The sequence below is a fragment of the Salminus brasiliensis genome, chromosome 9 (assembly GCF_030463535.1).
Source record: "Salminus brasiliensis chromosome 9, fSalBra1.hap2, whole genome shotgun sequence".
Classification (NCBI taxonomy): Eukaryota; Metazoa; Chordata; class Actinopteri; order Characiformes; family Bryconidae; genus Salminus; species Salminus brasiliensis.
The window spans coordinates 19,914,770-19,933,506 of NC_132886.1; the positions used below are offsets into that span (position 1 = coordinate 19,914,770).

General features: G+C 39.7%; 1 protein-coding gene across 1 annotated transcript in view; it reads left to right on the top strand.

The window, feature by feature from the left end:
- The first annotated feature begins 3,870 nt into the window (after nucleotides 1–3,870).
- Nucleotides 3,871–18,737, top strand: part of zanl (zonadhesin, like) — a 35,339-nt gene continuing 20,472 nt past the window's right edge. Inside the window, exons 1-41 of the mRNA XM_072688583.1 lie at nucleotides 3,871–3,944; nucleotides 4,778–4,803; nucleotides 5,352–5,498; nucleotides 5,738–6,003; nucleotides 6,461–6,545; nucleotides 6,641–6,793; nucleotides 6,963–7,127; nucleotides 7,321–7,418; nucleotides 7,779–7,857; nucleotides 7,961–8,260; nucleotides 8,346–8,539; nucleotides 8,640–8,781; nucleotides 9,028–9,272; nucleotides 9,354–9,502; nucleotides 9,591–9,719; nucleotides 9,847–9,985; nucleotides 10,078–10,219; nucleotides 10,358–10,554; nucleotides 10,671–10,809; nucleotides 10,904–11,020; nucleotides 11,233–11,357; nucleotides 11,516–11,661; nucleotides 11,840–11,983; nucleotides 12,185–12,292; nucleotides 12,943–13,112; nucleotides 13,240–13,442; nucleotides 13,622–13,763; nucleotides 14,492–14,685; nucleotides 14,786–14,927; nucleotides 15,092–15,336; nucleotides 15,420–15,568; nucleotides 15,657–15,785; nucleotides 15,913–16,051; nucleotides 16,147–16,288; nucleotides 16,432–16,628; nucleotides 16,751–16,889; nucleotides 16,984–17,100; nucleotides 17,313–17,437; nucleotides 17,567–17,712; nucleotides 17,891–18,034; nucleotides 18,236–18,343. Coding sequence (XP_072544684.1) covers nucleotides 3,871–3,944; nucleotides 4,778–4,803; nucleotides 5,352–5,498; nucleotides 5,738–6,003; nucleotides 6,461–6,545; nucleotides 6,641–6,793; nucleotides 6,963–7,127; nucleotides 7,321–7,418; nucleotides 7,779–7,857; nucleotides 7,961–8,260; nucleotides 8,346–8,539; nucleotides 8,640–8,781; nucleotides 9,028–9,272; nucleotides 9,354–9,502; nucleotides 9,591–9,719; nucleotides 9,847–9,985; nucleotides 10,078–10,219; nucleotides 10,358–10,554; nucleotides 10,671–10,809; nucleotides 10,904–11,020; nucleotides 11,233–11,357; nucleotides 11,516–11,661; nucleotides 11,840–11,983; nucleotides 12,185–12,292; nucleotides 12,943–13,112; nucleotides 13,240–13,442; nucleotides 13,622–13,763; nucleotides 14,492–14,685; nucleotides 14,786–14,927; nucleotides 15,092–15,336; nucleotides 15,420–15,568; nucleotides 15,657–15,785; nucleotides 15,913–16,051; nucleotides 16,147–16,288; nucleotides 16,432–16,628; nucleotides 16,751–16,889; nucleotides 16,984–17,100; nucleotides 17,313–17,437; nucleotides 17,567–17,712; nucleotides 17,891–18,034; nucleotides 18,236–18,343 — 6,140 coding nt within the window. The remainder of the gene's footprint in view (nucleotides 3,945–4,777; nucleotides 4,804–5,351; nucleotides 5,499–5,737; nucleotides 6,004–6,460; nucleotides 6,546–6,640; nucleotides 6,794–6,962; nucleotides 7,128–7,320; nucleotides 7,419–7,778; nucleotides 7,858–7,960; nucleotides 8,261–8,345; nucleotides 8,540–8,639; nucleotides 8,782–9,027; nucleotides 9,273–9,353; nucleotides 9,503–9,590; nucleotides 9,720–9,846; nucleotides 9,986–10,077; nucleotides 10,220–10,357; nucleotides 10,555–10,670; nucleotides 10,810–10,903; nucleotides 11,021–11,232; nucleotides 11,358–11,515; nucleotides 11,662–11,839; nucleotides 11,984–12,184; nucleotides 12,293–12,942; nucleotides 13,113–13,239; nucleotides 13,443–13,621; nucleotides 13,764–14,491; nucleotides 14,686–14,785; nucleotides 14,928–15,091; nucleotides 15,337–15,419; nucleotides 15,569–15,656; nucleotides 15,786–15,912; nucleotides 16,052–16,146; nucleotides 16,289–16,431; nucleotides 16,629–16,750; nucleotides 16,890–16,983; nucleotides 17,101–17,312; nucleotides 17,438–17,566; nucleotides 17,713–17,890; nucleotides 18,035–18,235; nucleotides 18,344–18,737) is intronic.

Sequence of the window (18,737 nt, forward strand, 5' to 3'; positions counted from 1 at the left end):
AACATTTTCTGTGTTTATTTTAATATCATATTACATTTTACAGGTAAAAAATGTATAGTCTTTGGTCTGCTTAAAACATCTTAAAATAATATTACCTTAGAAGTACCTGATGCACTTGAACACATGATGAAGAGACCTGTGTTGAATCAGGGCTAGAGCACTTTGTGTGCTATATCGGAATTGTTTACGATATGCAGTATTTATATGTATAATAAGAAATCTGTACTTACAGTAATAGCTATTTAATGGGTGTGGATGTTCATATAGTGTGTAATTCATTAACCAAAAGGAGATTCCCACATCATAGTTGTCACGACAAGTACCACAAATGGCCTTTGGACCAGTGAGCTGCATGACTAGAATGCTGGAACTTGTCCCTGCAGATCTTAGACAAAAGGTTTATGTTTCTCGTACTCAGATCAAGGAAAATCCCACATTAAAATTGTTATCAATGGTGACTACCATATGTGAGTAGATGAAGGTGCTGACATGAGGTAAACAAGGAAACAAAGGACAGAGCACTATTGCAAAACAGCTCAGTATTAGTCACATGCCAAGTTTTGAAACTGTAGAAAGTTTTACTTTACCTGATCCTCTGACTAAATACACAACACAGAATTGACCTCATGTTAAAACAACCTCTTCATTTAAAGATTTCTTTTCAGTTTTCTAGTCATCTCAGTTTTGCTGAGCTCATTGCAAAAAAAAAAAGATTCTTGAGTAAAGCTTAATGGGCTGAATGTGTCTACTGTCATCACTACTGTCATTTATTATTAAATTTGGAATGTGCAGTTTAAGTTGGCATAAAACATGAAAAAAATACACAATTACAAAGAACAGAAAAAAGTACTATAAAATAACCTTTCATATAAAATCTGTGGCTGCATTTTTATATAAGCTGTGCTTTTCATCACCTGCTTGGGCTTCCACAGTTCTGCATTCAGTCTACACTTAACAGTAATTTGAACTGTTAAACTGTAAATCAGATAGCCAACAATACTGTATAACAAAAGCAGACATCTTTTACAAGGTATTCAGAAATTAACCACACAAAGATTCTTCCATGACAGTCATGTTAGTACAGGTGTCGCTCCAAAATAGAACAGCACACCATCACTCCAGAGTCTGGTCAAATCTTCCTAAAGGTCTTCTGCAGCCAAACGGGGATTGGGAATTTGCTTTTCAAGCAATCCTGCAAGAAAATGTTATTGGTCTTCTAGACCTGGACCTCCACCATTCCTGTTAACCGCTATTTTATTATTACAATAGGACCAGAGGAAACAGCAACCTGAAAACCTGTTACTTAATTTAGTTATTAATTAGCATTTACTAAGTATAATCTTTATCTATCTATCTATCTATCTATCTCTCTCTCTCTCTCTCTCTCTATATATATATATATATATATATATATATATATATATATAAGAGAAAAATAATCTTTATATATAAGAAGAATCTTTATTTTGTTTTCTGTCCCAGAAATACTGGTCTATTTTAAAATCATTTTATGCTACAGATATAATGCTAATATAATAGCATAAGAATGCAGTTTTACTCTATTAAAGAGCAATGAACTTTAGATAATTACAAATTGGAATTGAAAAATGTTTAATATCCTACATGAATAAAATAAAACCACCGTTATCAAATTCATTTATGGACTCTTCTCACTCACTTCCTATTTTTACACCAGAGGTGTGGAATGCGGCCTAGAAAGTCCAAACAGACGGACCACATGTTTCCTATCGAATCCCACAGCAATCTATCGGATTCTGCAGCCATCCATGAGGTCAGGCAGCGATTTCTTCTAGAAAGCCAGTAGATAGCCAGTGTTAAATAAATGAACTTGTTTGAAAAGGGCATGTCCTAATAACTGTTATCTGATTTAAGTGCAACAGGAAAACTTAAATTGGGAAAGAATGTACCTAAATCACCTTATATAGCTGGGCTTAATGGTGTAGCCTCAGCACTACTCAGTATATGAGAATAAACTATTAACTTTGGTTGCTATAGTGACATATTATAGGCGATGGGTTGTGCCTCATGGTCTTCCATTTTATAGACATAATAAACATGTTATCAGAGGGTGGAGCACCTGAGACACAGCAGTGATTCCACTCTATTACAGTTACATTACAAAATTAATATAGGGTCAGAAACAGGGCTGGGTTTGGCTGGTTGATCGTAAGTCCCAGCAGAAGTCAGCAAAATTGATAAGAAATTAATGTTTGGTGTTTACTTGGTTACTAGCGACCTGAAACAATATCTTACAAAGAGATGAAAATAGGATGGATGACTTACACTGATTGATATTTAGACTGTTGTAATTACATAGTTTTCACAGAACTAACAAAGGTCAGGTCATGGATCATAACATTGTCATACCATTGATTCCCAGAAATATCTTGTATGCTTACATATACAGTGAATTATCGTCATGTTGAGGACAAAAATTGTGTGGTGAACGAATGATAGAGCTACACTGGTCATCCATAACATTAAAACCACCTGTCTAATGTTGTGTAGGTGCTCCTTGTGCCATTAAAACTTTTACCTGCTTTTACCTGTCGAGGCATGTACTTCACAAGACAAGGTTGTGAGGTGGAGCCTCCATGGGCTTCCTTCTATAACTACTTTTGGTTCTGGTACCTGTAGTACTGACCACTGCATCTTGTGAACACTCCACAAAACCTGCTGGTCTGGAGATGCTCTGAACCAGTCATATAGTCTTCATAATTTGACACTTATCAGATTTGCTTAGATCTATTTCCAAGATTCAAGGACTGATTATTCACTTGCTGCCTAATATATCCCACCACTTGACAGATGACACTATAGCGAGATAAGCAAAGTTATTCATTTTACCTGTTAGTGGTTCTAATTGTATGGCTGATTGTTGTATATCTAGTCCTAAGTGGTGTTGATATTCGGGTTTCTTCTGTACTTAAACAGACTAGCCCTCACAGCCAAATGTTTGTAGACACCCCTTCTAATGAATGCGTTCAGCTATGTTAAGTTGCACCCAATGCTGACACAGATGCAGATACACACACATAGCTTGTCCAGTCGCTGTAGAGATGTATTGCCACTAAAAATAAACATGAACCTATTGGTCTAAATCCAGACATAGGGGCGTATTAAGCCCCCAGAATTGCAGCAGTGGATCTGTGCTCTCTGCAGTGATGGTGCTCTATCCAATACTTTTGGGATGAGCTGGTGAATAAAGTGGGGTGGTAATCATACAACATCCAGACCTCGCTAACGTTTGTGTCGTTGAGTGGAATCAAATCCTCACAGCATTGCTCTAAAATCTAATAGAAAGCCTTCCCTGCACAGTAGAGACAGCTACTCCAGCAAAAGCAAGACAAACTCTTGTTTACTACCATTAATTTAGGAAGAAACAATCAATGAGCAGGTGTCCCAATACCAATAAATAAGAATGATAAATATAATCATTTAATTTTCATTTGGTACCACAATCAATTTAAGTGAGCATTGTGAGATGCGTGAGTAGGAAACTATGCATGGGTGCCGATGGTTCGGAAGCTTGAAATCTCTTACACAACAGTATCTACAACACTTGGCCGAATTGGGTAATTTCTGCTGTGTTGTTAAACACACCCTTCTGTAGGTCTCCTGTGTTGGAGGCTCCACTGAGACAAATGACACACACCCTGGTCCTATCATTAACAGTTACTGATTCACTCAATTGGTTTGGCAAGAAGCCATGCAAAATAGTATGGAGAAAAGTGACAAGACTAATTTGCTCCTCCTCAAACCCTCCTCCCTTGAACCACAGGCCACCCTTTATAAATTCACTTTGCTCCATTACATCTGTCCCAGTAAAGCTAACTGCATCAGTTAGCTATGGCTCATCTAAAATTAATATTAATTTTAACCTGGATAAGTAGCAGCTATACTGTAGGAAACAATGAGAAAAGGTGAGTTTCTGGAACCAACTGATGGGAAAATCATACATATTAAGGGATTGACTGATCCTTTCCCTTGTTTGGTATCATTTGTTCTATATTGTTCTTCTTTTGTTTGATACTGGTTAAATATCGTCTATAGATAAGCTCATATTGTTGCTGTCTGGTAAAACACATGTATCTCCAAAATTGTGACTTTACAGGAGAAGACAAATGTTCTAGCTACAAGGTTCAAACCATGGAGATGTTTTTCACTGTACAGCAGCGATATTAACTTATGTTTACTGAACTTTATTTTTGGCTTTATGTAGTGCTCAATGCTTCAGCATGCCCAAGATATATGGATAATTTTGATGGGTCTAGTATTATTTACAGGCATATGAAATTTTGTTAGAACTGTATTTAATTATGCCACACAATTTCAATACAATAGTGTAGAGTCGGTATCTTCAAGCATAGTAGACTCATTGTTGTCTAGGAAGTCTAGGTTGACTCATTTATTATAGACTGCTTTATTAAAGTCTGTTTACTTCTGAACCTGCTGGAGTGGCCTGGTTTCCTAGTTAACACTTGAGGATAGAGATTTTGTTGATAATTAATCCTAGTCAAATGATAGATTATGCTGATGATTAAATAAACAGACAAAACACTCTACGCAATTTAGAGTTCAGTTATCTAATATTTTGGGAAAAGAAAACATAACTTATTCAATGTTTATTTTTGTAACATGTTACATAAAGCAAATATTAAGTAACCATGATTTACAATGTTAAGAAGTGTTTTCTCTGTGTACTTAAGTAAAAAAAAAATGTAATCTGTTTTTTTTTTATTGTTTGTTTCTATAGATCTGATTTTACTGAACGTGATGCTGGTACGTTTTGTTAATTCCCACTATTTGAATTTTTATTTCTCTAGTTTAAATGCTACATTTTACATTTAATGTGCCATTGCCTAATAATAAGATGTCCATTGTATGAGATGAACTTTACTCTTTTGCTTGCCATAGCTGCAAAGTTCATTTCCATCCTTGCCATGTGTTTATCACCACACAAATGCTTACACACTCACAATTCCAGTACAACAGCACAGAACATATTACCCAGTTGTAAAAGGGTGGAGTAACATAGGTTACATAAATCTTATCTCTGACCATGTCCATTTAAAATGCATTAACAATTGCACAGGGAAAAAAAGAAGTACTTCTTGATCCTTTTGATGAGAGTATAAACAGATTAGACAGTAATCTAAAAGAGAACATTGTAGTCGTATGATGTCTGTGTGGAAGCATAGGGGAGAGCTACCTTTGACATGTTCATGTGTTTTCTGTGTGTCTTCTCTCTCCACTGGAATTCAGAGATGAGGGTTTAGGTTTTGTACTTCTTTAAATAATGTAACCCCCACCTCCACTCTCTTAAACAGCCGTAATAGCCTCCTGTGACTTCAACAACAATGCTGAGCCCTTCTGTAACTTCAAGCAAGACTCTGCAGATGACAGCGATTGGATTCGACATAGGGGCCCCACCCCAACATCTGGCACTGGACCCAGTGGAGACTACCCTGATGGCAGTAAGTCCAATGTTCAGGAGGCTTGTGTCATGACGCTGGACATGAAAACGCAGTTCACTTTTAGACTTGAAAAAACAGAAAGTGTCCTCTCCACATAAAATATGACCTTTTTAACCCTTAATCATCAATAAACAAGGATCATCTAGCATAATAGCACAGTTTGTAATATCGGCATATCTGCAATTTCTCTGTTAAATAATTATATTTGTTAAACAGAACCATGTTTCCTTCTTCTGCAGATGGCTTTTACATCTACCACGAGGCCGACAATGTTGCTAATGGGAAGAAAGCACGCTTGCTCAGTCCTGTGATCAACACTGCACCAGCTCAGATCTGTGTGCAGTTTATGTACTACATGTATGGCACAGACACCGGAAATACCTTGACCGTGCTGGCCAAGCGGCCAAGCACAGAGGAAAAACTATGGCAGAAGGTTGGGATCCAAAGTCCGTCATGGCTCGGAGCAGCTATTACAGTGGCCATACCAGCCGGACAGCAAGTTGAAGTGAGTATGTCAGTAGTTCTCAATTCAAGGACCCACGTATATTTGTCTTTCTTTTCTGTGTCACCACTTTTTAGTGAACACAGCAAGAGCAGGGAAGCTACAGAAATATGCAGCACCTGCATGGCCTTCAGACACTGACACAAAGAACTGTAAAAAGTTCTGATACCTAGCTAGAGCTAAGGGTACATGGCTAGCTCAGAAAATCAAACTGGAGTCTCAGGCTGGTCCAAAGGCATTCAAGTTCATCTTAACCAGTACTTTTTAAAAATAAAGGTTCTTCAAAACTTCAGAACTTAAAAATACAAAATTTTACATTTAGTACTTGTGTAAAATATTACATTTGTAGTTAAAGTTTAATATAAAATACTTAAATGGAGTTTTAAAATGACAGTGGTTGTAATATTTGTGTTCTTGTTGCATTGTTGCAGTGTAACATTTAGTCTGTCCTGTGTCTCAGATTGTGTTTGAAGCAATGCGTGGGTTCTCCTCATCATGTGATTCAGCCCTGGACAACATCGACATCACTGAGGGAGCATGCCCTGGTAAATTTATCCTCGTCAATTCCCAATTCATGTCCCAATTCACAGAAATGACAAAATTTTGAAACTGACACAGGCCTTCTGTCCTGTTTACACAGGGTGTATTACGGGTTGTGATTTTGATGAAATGGATAATTTCTGTGGCTGGACCACTGAGGTGTCAGATGTATCCATAATGGGCTGGGAGTTCTCGATTGGGCCCACTGAAACACCTGGTACAGGTCCTGATGATGATTTCTCCAAACCAGGCTGTAAGTCAAACACTTTGCCATTTTGCATAGGTTTTCTGTCTCAATTAAAAATGATCTATTTGTTAGTTTTGGCACATTTATTCAGACTTTTTTATAGTGCTTGGATTGCCTTTCATAGTGTGTTTTTGATGTGCCTTCTACTTTAATGTCTATATTTCTCTCAATTCAGTGGGCATGTACCTGTTGCTGGATTCCTTCTCCAGTGTCCCAGGGGCCTCTGCTCAGCTGTGGAGTCCATCTACAGCAGCTTCGTCTTGCCTCCAGCTGAATTTCCATTATTACATGTTTGGCACTGCATCAAACATGGAGCTTAGAGTTCATGTTGTTGGCAGCGGTAAGAACCCCCTCTAACATTGAATTAGACAAACTGCACTTTAGTCTAGGTTTTAGACCAGGTTCTAGGCTAATTTGTTTATTTATTATTATCTTTATTGACACTGACAATGAGGTGCATTAGTACACCCAAGTGATAAGTATTTAACTAGGAATGAGTCAGGAAAGTAAAGAATTGATGTTACAATCCTCAGGTGGAGCTCTGGGGTCACCTGTTTTCAGTATTAAAGGAAACCAAGGCCAGGGTTGGAAGCCAGCAGAAATTCGCCATCTCGGCACTGGAAATGTTCAGGTACGGACTTTGCGCATTGAGTCCTTTTATTACTTGATTCTTTTCCATATCTTCTAAAATTTCCTAAAAAGTTCCTAAAAAGCTGGTTGGTATGGTTCAGGGGGGAAAAGGTGTTAAGTGGTAGAAAAATTTATTTTTTCACATTTGATTTACATCAGATCTCTTTTGATCATACATGATGTACAGTAAGAAAACAATAATTAATGCTAATTTCTTATTAACTAGATATATTACCATTAACTAGCTAGTTAGGTAACAAGCTGCCTAATGCAAACCAGCACCATTCTTTTTTATAAGCTTATAAAGGGAATTGGAAAGTATTGAAAAACCTAAAAAAAACATTAATCATTTTTATTACAGTTTGTGATTGTTGGTGTGTATGGAGAGACAGACAAGACAGACATTGCTATAGACAGTGTCTGTATTACAACTTGTGAGGGTAAGACTTCTATCTATAGAGTCTTCTTATAGTATAAGATACTTAATGTGTTTATTTCTTATTTTTTGAGCAACCATACATTCATGTTATCTTTTAATTTTAGCTGTAACACCAACTGTACAGCCTACACCACCTGTGTCGACTCCAGAACCTTCAACTCCACAGCCATCCACACCCCAACCAACAACTCCTGAACCCACCACACCTGGCCCTTCAACACCAGCACCCTCTACACCTCAACCAACAACTCCTGAACCCACCACACCTGGCCCTTCAACACCAACACCCTCAACACCCCAACCAACAACTCCTGAACCCACCACACCTGGCCCTTCAACACCAGCACCCTCTACACCCCAACCAACAACTCCTGAACCAACAACTACAACTACACCACCACCAGGTAAAAAATATCACTTTTTCCTATTAACTATAAATCAAACAATGAAAGCATTTTCCAACATTTTCTTCCTTTTCTTCTCAAACAGTAAAGTGTCCCGATAATGCGGAGTACATAGAGTGCGGTCCAGCTTGCATTCCCAGCTGTAACGAACCCTCCACCAACTGCACTGGCTCTTGTATCAGCGGCTGCTTCTGCAAGCCAGGTTTTGTGTTCCGAGGCAGACGCTGTGTTCCCATTGAGCAGTGTGGATGTCTGGACGATGACAACAACTACTACGAGGTAAATGAAATACACAGTTGACTAGGACAGATTTGCATTAAGCCCTGAATCTTCACTTTCACTTAGTTATAATAATAATTATTATTATAATGTTATTTAGCCTGGAGAGATTGTCTTCGGGAATGGCTGTTCCAAGCTGTGTCGCTGTGCTGGCAATTACACCCTGACCTGTGTGGACAACACCTGCGATCCCACCGAAGAGTGTCGTGAAGTTGGAGGAGTCTACGGCTGCTATCCTAAAGGTATTTAGAATGACATTCTATGGTTATATTTGCCTGACCTGCTCCCACATTGACAGCATTCATGTTACACACTACACTATTTTATCTGTGCTGATTGTTATGCTATCGTATGTTACACTTATAGGATACTACAATAAAACTATGGGATTATTAACAAAAACTATCAAAAACATTTATATTACACGTTTGTAATCTTCATTTTTTTTAAGTCAGGCTTTTAAAATCTGGCGATCTTTTTGTCTACAGGCACCTCTACCTGTATTGCCTCGGGAGATCCGCACTACACCACCTTTGACAAGCGCAATTATAACTTCATGGGCAACTGCACCTACTTAATGTCTGAAGCATGCAACAGCACAGATGTGCCCTACTTTGCTGTTTATACTGAAAATGAGAATCGTTACAACGTTCCTACGGTCAGCTACGTAAGTGCTGTCCATGTCCATGTTCTGGGAGTGAAAGTGTCCATCCTGAAAGGAGGAATTGTGCAGGTGAGAAAACAAATATATGAAGGAGAGAAACTGGATTCGATGTAAAGAATGTTCTCTAAAGTGTTCTCCATCTATTCTCAGCTGAACGGAACCAATGTGAATGTTCCCTTGAGACCTACTCCTGGAGTAGATGTCTTCAAATCTGGGATACTCTACACAGTGGTCATGAATTTTGGTGTTACTGTTCGTTATGATGGAAATCACTACGTGGACATCAAGGTCATCAAAGAGTGAGTGTCCAGTTCAGTCATTTCTTTGATATGTCTTCTGTTGATACATCATGTCTTCCTCATATAACATTTTGGTGTGTTCATGCAGCTACCAGGACAAGCTTTGTGGTCTGTGTGGTGACTATAATGGCAACTCTAAGGATGACTTCCGCACACCCTCTGGTGAACTGGTCAACAGTGCGACTGACTTTGGCAACAGCTGGAACACAGACCCTAAGTGAGTCTTTGATATTGTGTTGGATAGACTGATTGATCCTCATATTTACTGAGGAATTTATATTTACTTCAGTTTGTTGTTTAATTGTCTGGATGAAGGCAGACCGCTGTTCTTATTTTCTCTCCAGCTGCAATAAGTCTCCAGAGGATCCAACCCCCGGCTGCACAGAAACTGAGGAGGACCTTTATGAGAGTCCAGCATACTGTGGCATCTTACTGGACAGCAAAGGTCCATTTGCTGTGTGTCACCCAAAAGTCAATCCTAATGTGAGTTAATTGGACCAGGTCATCACACGCAACATTGCATTCAACTGTAGTTGTAAAATGAATGTCCTGATTCATTCAATCTGTTGTTGCAGAGTTTCTTCAAAAACTGTGTGTTTGATTTGTGCGCGCTGGGCGGCCCTCACTCTGCTTTGTGTGAAGCGATCGAAGCCTATGTCAACGAGTGCCAGGACCGTGGTGTCAGCATCGGACCATGGAGAAACACCACCTTCTGCCGTGAGTCTTTATATAAACCTTTATATCACTATCAATTTCCTCCTATTATTAGATAATTGCTTATATGCAGATTTTTTTTAATTATGTTTCTCTAAACTAAGTGGGAGTTCTCCATTAACTGTGTATTTTCTTCCTCAGCTCTCGAATGTCCACCCAACAGCCACTACGACTCCTGCGTCCCCCCTTGCCAGCCTTCCTGCACCACTCCCCCACCCAGCCAGTGCACTGGACCCTGCTCTGAGGGGTGTGTATGTGACCCAGGCTACATACTCAGTGCTGGCAAGTGTGTTAAAGAGGATACATGTGGCTGCATGCACAATGGGCAGTATTACAAGGTACGGTTTTAGGAGTATTAAAGGCCAGAATTATAGCCAGGATTGTTTTGTTTAATAAAGTAAGTGTAATTTCTGGTTCTCTATAATGGTCTGCCTTCTCTTTTTCGGAATTGTAGCCTGGAGAGGAGTTCTACACTAAGGACTGTGATCTACTGTGCAAGTGCAGTCCTCCATTCGTCTCCTGCAGTGCTGCTGAATGCGCTCCCCTGCAGCAGTGTGGTGTGCAGGGAGGACAGATAGGATGTTACCCAGTTGGTCAGTACTATATTAAATTATGGAAAACTGCTGTAACTGCTGTTGTTATTTTATTTAAATATGGACATTATACCTATTCTTTTCTCTCCTCTAGACTTCAAGGACTGCATCATCTCTGGTGATCCCCATTATAGCACATTTGATGGTAGATTCTACTCCTTCATGGGAACTTGCACATACACACTGGCCCGTTCTTGCAGAAACTACACTGGTAAGAAGTGTCCAAACTTCCTGTGTGCTTAGTCTTAAAAAAATGGGTTGAAAATTGTTTGATGCAGTAAATACTACACAGCTCCATGCTATGTCTTAACATTTTAATGGTAAAATGGGCTGAGGCTCTTTAAGCTTGCAGAGATGTGTAAATCAAGAACTAAACATATGTAAGCTAAATTACAATGATGGGTTTTATTGTTTGTTGTACAGGTCCTTGGTTCTCTGTAGAGGGGAAGAATGAGGAGAGAGGACTCTCTGGTGTATCGTATCTTAGGAAGTTGTATGTGACTGTGGATAACATCACTGTGACATTGATGAAGAGCAGAACTGTTTTGGTTAGTATTTTTTAAGGTTTTAACATAGTTTACAGTAATCATCATAATTCTAAAAACAACAGCAATGCTGATAATAACAAAGTCTTATCTTTTTTTTGTAATTAATCTCCATACTAATATAAACAACTTGTCTTCAATTCATCTCTCTATATTTCCAGGTGAACGGACGGAGAGTAGGCCTCCCTCACTCGCCCTCTCCACTAATCTCTATAACCTTGGCTGGACAGTATGTCATTCTCACCACTCCCTTCGGCCTGGAGGTGCGCTGGGATGGCAACCACTACGCCAAGATCACTGTGCCCAGGTACTGCCTCACAGATGAGCTTTAATAATACAAATTTTAAGTGTTGAAATACTTTTACATTACATACCCTTACACACTTACATACTGTAAGTAAATAAATTAGAGGGTCCAAGGTTCCATTCCTGACAACTAGAACATATTAATATGTTAACTCTCTCTGTCCCTTTCTTTTTCTCAGCACCTACTATGAACAGATGTGTGGTCTATGTGGTGACTACAATGGAAACCCAAGCAACGACTTTACCAAGCCAAATGGTTCCCTGGCTGGCAGCCCAAATGAGTTTGGCAACAGCTGGCAGACTGATGAAGATGAGGACGACACGTTAGTCTTTGTTGTTTTTTTCTTCCTTCATGTGTCCTATCTTTTTCTGTCTTTGTCAGTGCACTGGAATGAGTCCAGTGAGCTTCTGTTAACCATATGACTTTCATTTTAACTCACAAGAATATGAATATGTAGATGTTCCTGTCAGGCCAGCCCATATATAGATGATTCAAATGCGTATCTCTCACATTGTGTTTTCAGGTGCAAACCCAATGTCACACCTGACCCACCATGTGACCCAAGCCTTGAGGCTGAAGTGGCTAAACCAGAAAAGTGTGGGAAAATCACAGACACCAGTGGACCATTCAGGTCTGTGTCAAGTATACATTCATCTAAAAACACGTTCTGTCTGAAAGTGGCTGAAAGTGCCTGTCTCAGTCTCTCTATCTCTCAGGCTCTATCTTAGTATTGGTCTCCTGACAGTTTTGTTTGTCAGTTGTAGTTTTTTTACCCAACTACCTTTGCTCGTAGAATCAGTAGAGGAGATCTTTCCAAGAGTACTTTCTTATATTGGGGTGCTTTATCTGGAACACACCAAGGAACAAGCTAAGCTTTAAAACTTATTGGACTGCTAGCCCAATAGTCTGAAATACATTAACATTTGTGTCACTGGAAAGTGAATAAAATTACACATTCTTTCCTGTTCTTGAAAGATTAAAATAATAATTTATTATTATTATTATTATTATTATTATTGTTAATAATAATAATAATAATAATAATACAATCAATAATAATACTAATAATCATGGGTTAAAAATGAACCCATTGTGCAGTTTTCTCTGCTGTATATGCATAAAAGAGGATATTTAAACCATACTTATTGTTATTGTTTTTAGAATATGGTCTATTATATTGTATGTTTAATATGAGTATATGGCGTAAATGTAATTCTCTCACTCTCTTTTTCTGGTGCTCTTGCTTCTTCCCACTCTTGTTTTTAATACCTCACTCCATAGGGATTGCATAAAGGTTGTGGACCCCACGCCGTTCTTCCAGAGCTGTGTGTATGACATGTGTCGCTATCAGGGACTGCTACAAACGCTGTGTGACCAGCTCCAGGCCTACACTGATGCTTGCCTCGGTGTAGGAGCCCCAGTTCACCAGTGGAGGGAGCCAGACTTCTGCCGTGAGTCTCACCAACAATGCAATTACATACAAAACACATTCAAGTAGACACTAAGCTCACTTTTCTAAGGTAAAACCACACTTACAGCTTTAATCCATTAACAGATTTTGTCGTTTTTTCTCCACAGCTCTGGTTTGTCCTCCAAACAGCCACTACTCCACATGTGTGAGTTCATGTCCAGAGACGTGTTTGGGTGTGAGCGGACCCCCAGGCTGTGGAGACAAGTGTGTTGAAGGCTGTGAATGTGACCCTGGCTTTGTCCTGAGCAACAACAAGTGTGTACCTCTCAAAGACTGTGGCTGTGTGGATTCTGACGGCTCGTACCACCCTGTGAGTGTCACACAACGAGAAAACACACTTACACACTCTAAAAATGATTGCATTAGTCTGTTCTGTTATGTACAACTTTTACTAGTTCAGCTGATTGTTGAATTGTACTACAGTGATGATGTTCATTCAGATGCCCACAAGTTATGTACTCAGATCTCGTGTGTGTTTGTGTGGTTTAGATCAACGAGAGCTGGTATCTGGAGGGATGTGAGCAGCAGTGTGAGTGTCTGGGTGGGAAAATTATCCAGTGCTTCAACAGCAGCTGCCTCCCTACAGAGAGCTGCCAACTGGAAGATGGAGACTACATCTGCAAACCCAGTGGTACGAGAAACATGGTTAAATTATTGAAAACTGCAGTAAGTCACATTTGCTGTATCATGCAGCGAGAGCATTGAACAGTAACTGCATGTTTCAATAGACATCATCCAGGTTACATTGTATATTTATATATACATTTAAGTTCTTAGTAAATATAGCCTCTCAATTTCTAGGCTCTAGGGAAACTATAGCTCCACTTTGCTGCTGCGTTGGGCATCTGTAGATATTTTGCAAAACAGCGGGTTTCCCTGGATGGCAGTAGCTGGAAATAGCTTTTTCAATCTATTTATCAATTTATCAATCTTTAAACAAGAAAGCTACAGTTAATTATCAGCTACGCAATTTTTTTTCTTGTCAGTTAATTTAATGCAAACAGTTTGCTTTTAAATGTTATTCAAAACCAAGCATCTCCTCTCATCCCTGTTACAATCCTTACATACAGATGGACATACCACACCTGGCCCTTCAACACCAACACCCCAAGCAACAACTCCTGAACCCACCACACTTGGCCCTTCAACACCAGCACCCTCTACACCCCAACCAACAACTCCTAAACCCACCACACCTGGCCCTTCAACACCAACACCCTCAACACCCCAACCAACAACTCCTAAACCAACAACTACAACTACACCACCTCCAGGTAAAACATTTAACTTTTTCCTATTATCTATTAATCAAACAATGAAAGCATTTTCCAACATTTTCTTCCTTTTCTTCTCAAACAGTAAAGTGTCCCAATAATTCGGAGTACATAGAGTGCGGTCCAGCTTGCATTCCCAGCTGTAACGAACCCTCCACCAACTGCACTGGCTCTTGTATCAGCGGCTGCTTCTGCAAGCCAGGTTTTGTGTTCCGAGGCAGACGCTGTGTTCCCATTGAGCAGTGTGGATGTCTGGACGAAGACAACAACTACTACGAGGTAAATGAAATACACAGTTGACTAGGACAGATTTGCATTAAGCCCTGAATCTTCACTTTCACTTAGTTATAATAATAATTATTATTCTAATGTTATTTAGCCTGGAGAGATTGTCTTCGGGAATGGGTGCTCCAAGCTGTGTCGCTGTGCTGGCAATTTCACCCTGACCTGTGTGGACAACACCTGCGATCCCACCGAAGAGTGTCGTGAAGTGGGAGGAGTCTATGGCTGCTATCCTAAAGGTGCTGTAGAAGTACAACACTTACTTTCAGTGGTGATGTTTTATAATTATATCTGTAAGATGTAATATTCCACAATGCGTGGAAAAGTCAAGTATATAGTTTTAAGAGTGAAGGTGTGTAGTTATGAGAGTTAGTTGGCATCTGTTGATCTTTTCTGTCTACAGGCACCTCTACCTGTTTAGCAACATCTGATCCCCACTACACCACCTTTGACAAGCGCAGTTACAGCTTCATGGGCAACTGCACATACTTAATGTCTGAAGCGTGCAACAGCACAGATGTGCCCTACTTTGCTGTTTACACTGAAAATGAGAATCGTTACAACGTTCCTACGGTCAGCTACGTGAGTGCTGTCCATGTCCATGTTCTGGGAGTCAAGCTGTCCATTTTGAAAGGAGGAATTGTGCAGGTGAGGAAACAGATACATGACGGAAAGTAAAATTGGATTCTGTGTGAAGAAATTTTTCTAAAGTGTTCTCTATCTGTTCTCAGCTGAACGGAACCAATGTGAATGTTCCCTTGAGTCCTGCTCCTGGAGTAGATGTCTTCAAATCTGGAAAATTCTACACAGTGGTCATGAATTTTGGTGTTACTGTTCGTTATGATGGAAATCACTACGTGGACATCAAGGTCATCAAAGAGTGAGTGTCCAATTCAGTCATTTCTTTGATATGTCTTCTGTTAATACATCATGTCTTCCTCATATAACATCTTGGTGTGTTCATGCAGCTACCAGGACAAGCTTTGTGGTCTGTGTGGTGACTATAATGGCAACTCTAAGGATGACTTCCGCACACCCTCTGGTGAACTGGTCAACAGTGTAACTGACTTTGGCAACAGCTGGAACACAGACCCTGAGTGAGTCATTGATATTGTGTTGGATAGACTGATTGATCCTCATATTTACTGAGGAATTTATATTTACTTCAGTCTGTTGTTTAATTGTCTGGATGAAGGCAGACCGCTGTTCTTATTTTCTCTCCAGCTGCAATAAGTCTCCAGAGGATCCAACCCCCGGCTGCACAGAAACTGAGGAGGACCTTTATGAGAGTCCAGCATACTGTGGCATCTTACTGGACAGCAACGGTCCATTTGCTGTGTGTCACCCAAAAGTCAATCCTAATGTGAGTTAATCAGACCAGACCAGTCAAACTTAAGCGTTTACCAATAGTCATCTTACATAAACGTTGTTATTAATTTAAATTCTGTTTTTGTTTAGACCTTCTTCAAAAACTGTGTGTTTGATTTGTGTGCGCTGGGCGGCCCTCACTCTGCTTTGTGTGAGGCGATCGAAGCTTACGTCAACGAGTGCCAGGACCGTGGTGTCAGCATCGGCCCATGGAGAAACACCACCTTCTGTCGTGAGTCAAAATATAATGTGTACTTGAAACCTCCATTTAAACATACAAAGCAGCTATCTATTATGGTTATTTAGAGTTGACACAAGCCGTTCAATTTAAGTATCTTTGGCTTCACCGCACTAACAAAATATTTTGTTTTTCAGCTCTCGAATGTCTACCAAACAGCCACTATGATTCCTGCGTCTCCCCTTGCCAACCTTCCTGTACAGCTCCCCTGCCCAGCCAGTGCACTGGACCCTGCTCTGAGGGGTGTGTGTGTGACCCAGGCTACATACTCAGTGCTGGCAAGTGTGTGAAAGAGGAGACATGTGGCTGTGTGCACAATGGGCAGTATTATAAGGTAAGATTTTATGGGTCAGAATTATAGCCAGGGTTGCTATGTTAAGTTAAGTAAGTGTAGTTTCTGGTTCTCTATACTTCTCTATAGTGTTCTCTATTGTCTTCTCTTTTTCGGAATTGTAGCCTGGAGAGGAGTTCTACACTAAGGACTGTGATCTACTGTGCAAGTGCAGTCCTCCATTCGTCTCCTGCAGTGCTGCTGAATGCGCTCCCCTGCAGCAGTGTGGTGTGCAGGGAGGACAGATAGGATGTTACCCAGTTGGTCAGTACTATATTAAATTATGGAAAAATGCTGTAACTGCTGTTGTTATTTTATTTCAATATGGACATTATACCTATTCTTTTCTCTCCTCTAGACTTCAAGGACTGCATCATCTCTGGTGATCCCCATTATAGCACATTTGATGGTAGATTCTACTCCTTCATGGGAACTTGCACATACACACTGGCCCGTTCTTGCAGAAACTACACTGGTAAGAAGTGTCCAAACTTCCTGTGTGCTTAGTCTTAAAAAAATGGGTTGAAAATTGTTTGATGCAGTAAATACTACACAGCTCCATGCTATGTCTTAACATTTTAATGGTAAAATGGGCTGAGGCTCTTTAAGCTTGCAGAGATGTGTAAATCAAGAACTAAACATATGTAAGCTAAATTACAATGATGGGTTTTATTGTTTGTTGTACAGGTCCTTGGTTCTCTGTAGAGGGGAAGAATGAGGAGAGAGGACTCTCTGGTGTATCGTATCTTAGGAAGTTGTATGTGACTGTGGATAACATCACTGTGACATTGATGAAGAGCAGAACTGTTTTGGTTAGTATTTTTTAAGGTTTTAACATTGTTTACAGTAATCATCATAAAAACAACAGCAATGCTGATAATAACAAAGTCTTATCTTTTTTTTGTAATTAATCTCCATACTAATATAAACAACTTGTCCAGGTGAACGGACGGAGAGTAGGCCTCCCTCACTCGCCCTCTCCACTAATCTCTATAACCTTGGCTGGACAGTATGTCATTCTCACCACTCCCTTCGGCCTGGAGGTGCGCTGGGATGGCAACCACTACGCCAAGATCACTGTGCCCAGGTACTGCCTCAAAGATGAGCTTTAATAGTACTAATTTTAAGTGTTGAAATACTTTTACATTACATACCCTTACACACTTACATACTGTAAGTAAATAAACTAGAGGGTCCAAGGTTCCATTCCTGATAACTAGAACATATTAATATGTTATCTCTCTCTGTCCCTTTCTTTTTCTCAGCACCTACTATGAACAGATGTGTGGTCTATGTGGTGACTACAATGGAAACCCAAGCAACGACTTTACCAAGCCAAATGGTTCCCTGGCTGGCAGCCCAAATGAGTTTGGCAACAGCTGGCAGACTGATGAAGATGAGGACGACACGTTAGTCTTTGTTGTTTTTTTCTTCCTTCATGTGTCCTATCTTTTTCTGTCTTTGTCAGTGCACTGGAATGAGTCCAGTGAGCTTCTGTTAACCATATGACTTTCATTTTAACTCACAAGAATATGAATATGTAGATGTTCCTGTCAGGCCAGCCCATGTACAGATGATTCAAATGCGTGTCTCTCACATTGTGTTTTCAGGTGCAAACCCAATGTCACACCTGACCCACCATGTGACCCAAGCCTTGAGGCTGAAGTGGCTAAACCAGAAAATTGTGGGAAAATCACAGACACCAGTGGACCATTCAGGTCTGTGTCAAGTATACATTCATCTAAAAACACGTTCTGTCTGAAAGTGGCTGAAAGTGCCTGTCTCAGTCTCTCTATCTCTCAGGCTCTATCTTAGTATTGGTCTCCTGACAGTTTTGTTTGTCAGTTGTAGTTTTTTTACCCAACTACCTTTGCTCGTAGAATCAGTAGAGGAGACCTTTCCAAGAGTACTTTCTTATATTGGGGTGCTTTATCTGGAACACACCAAGGAACAAGCTAAGCTTTAAAACTTATTGGACTGCTAGCCTAATAGTCTGAAATACATTAACATTTGTGTCACTGGAAAGTGAATAAAATGACACATTCTTTCCTGTTCTTGAAAAATTAAAATAATAATTTATTATTATTATTATTATTGTTAATAATAATAATA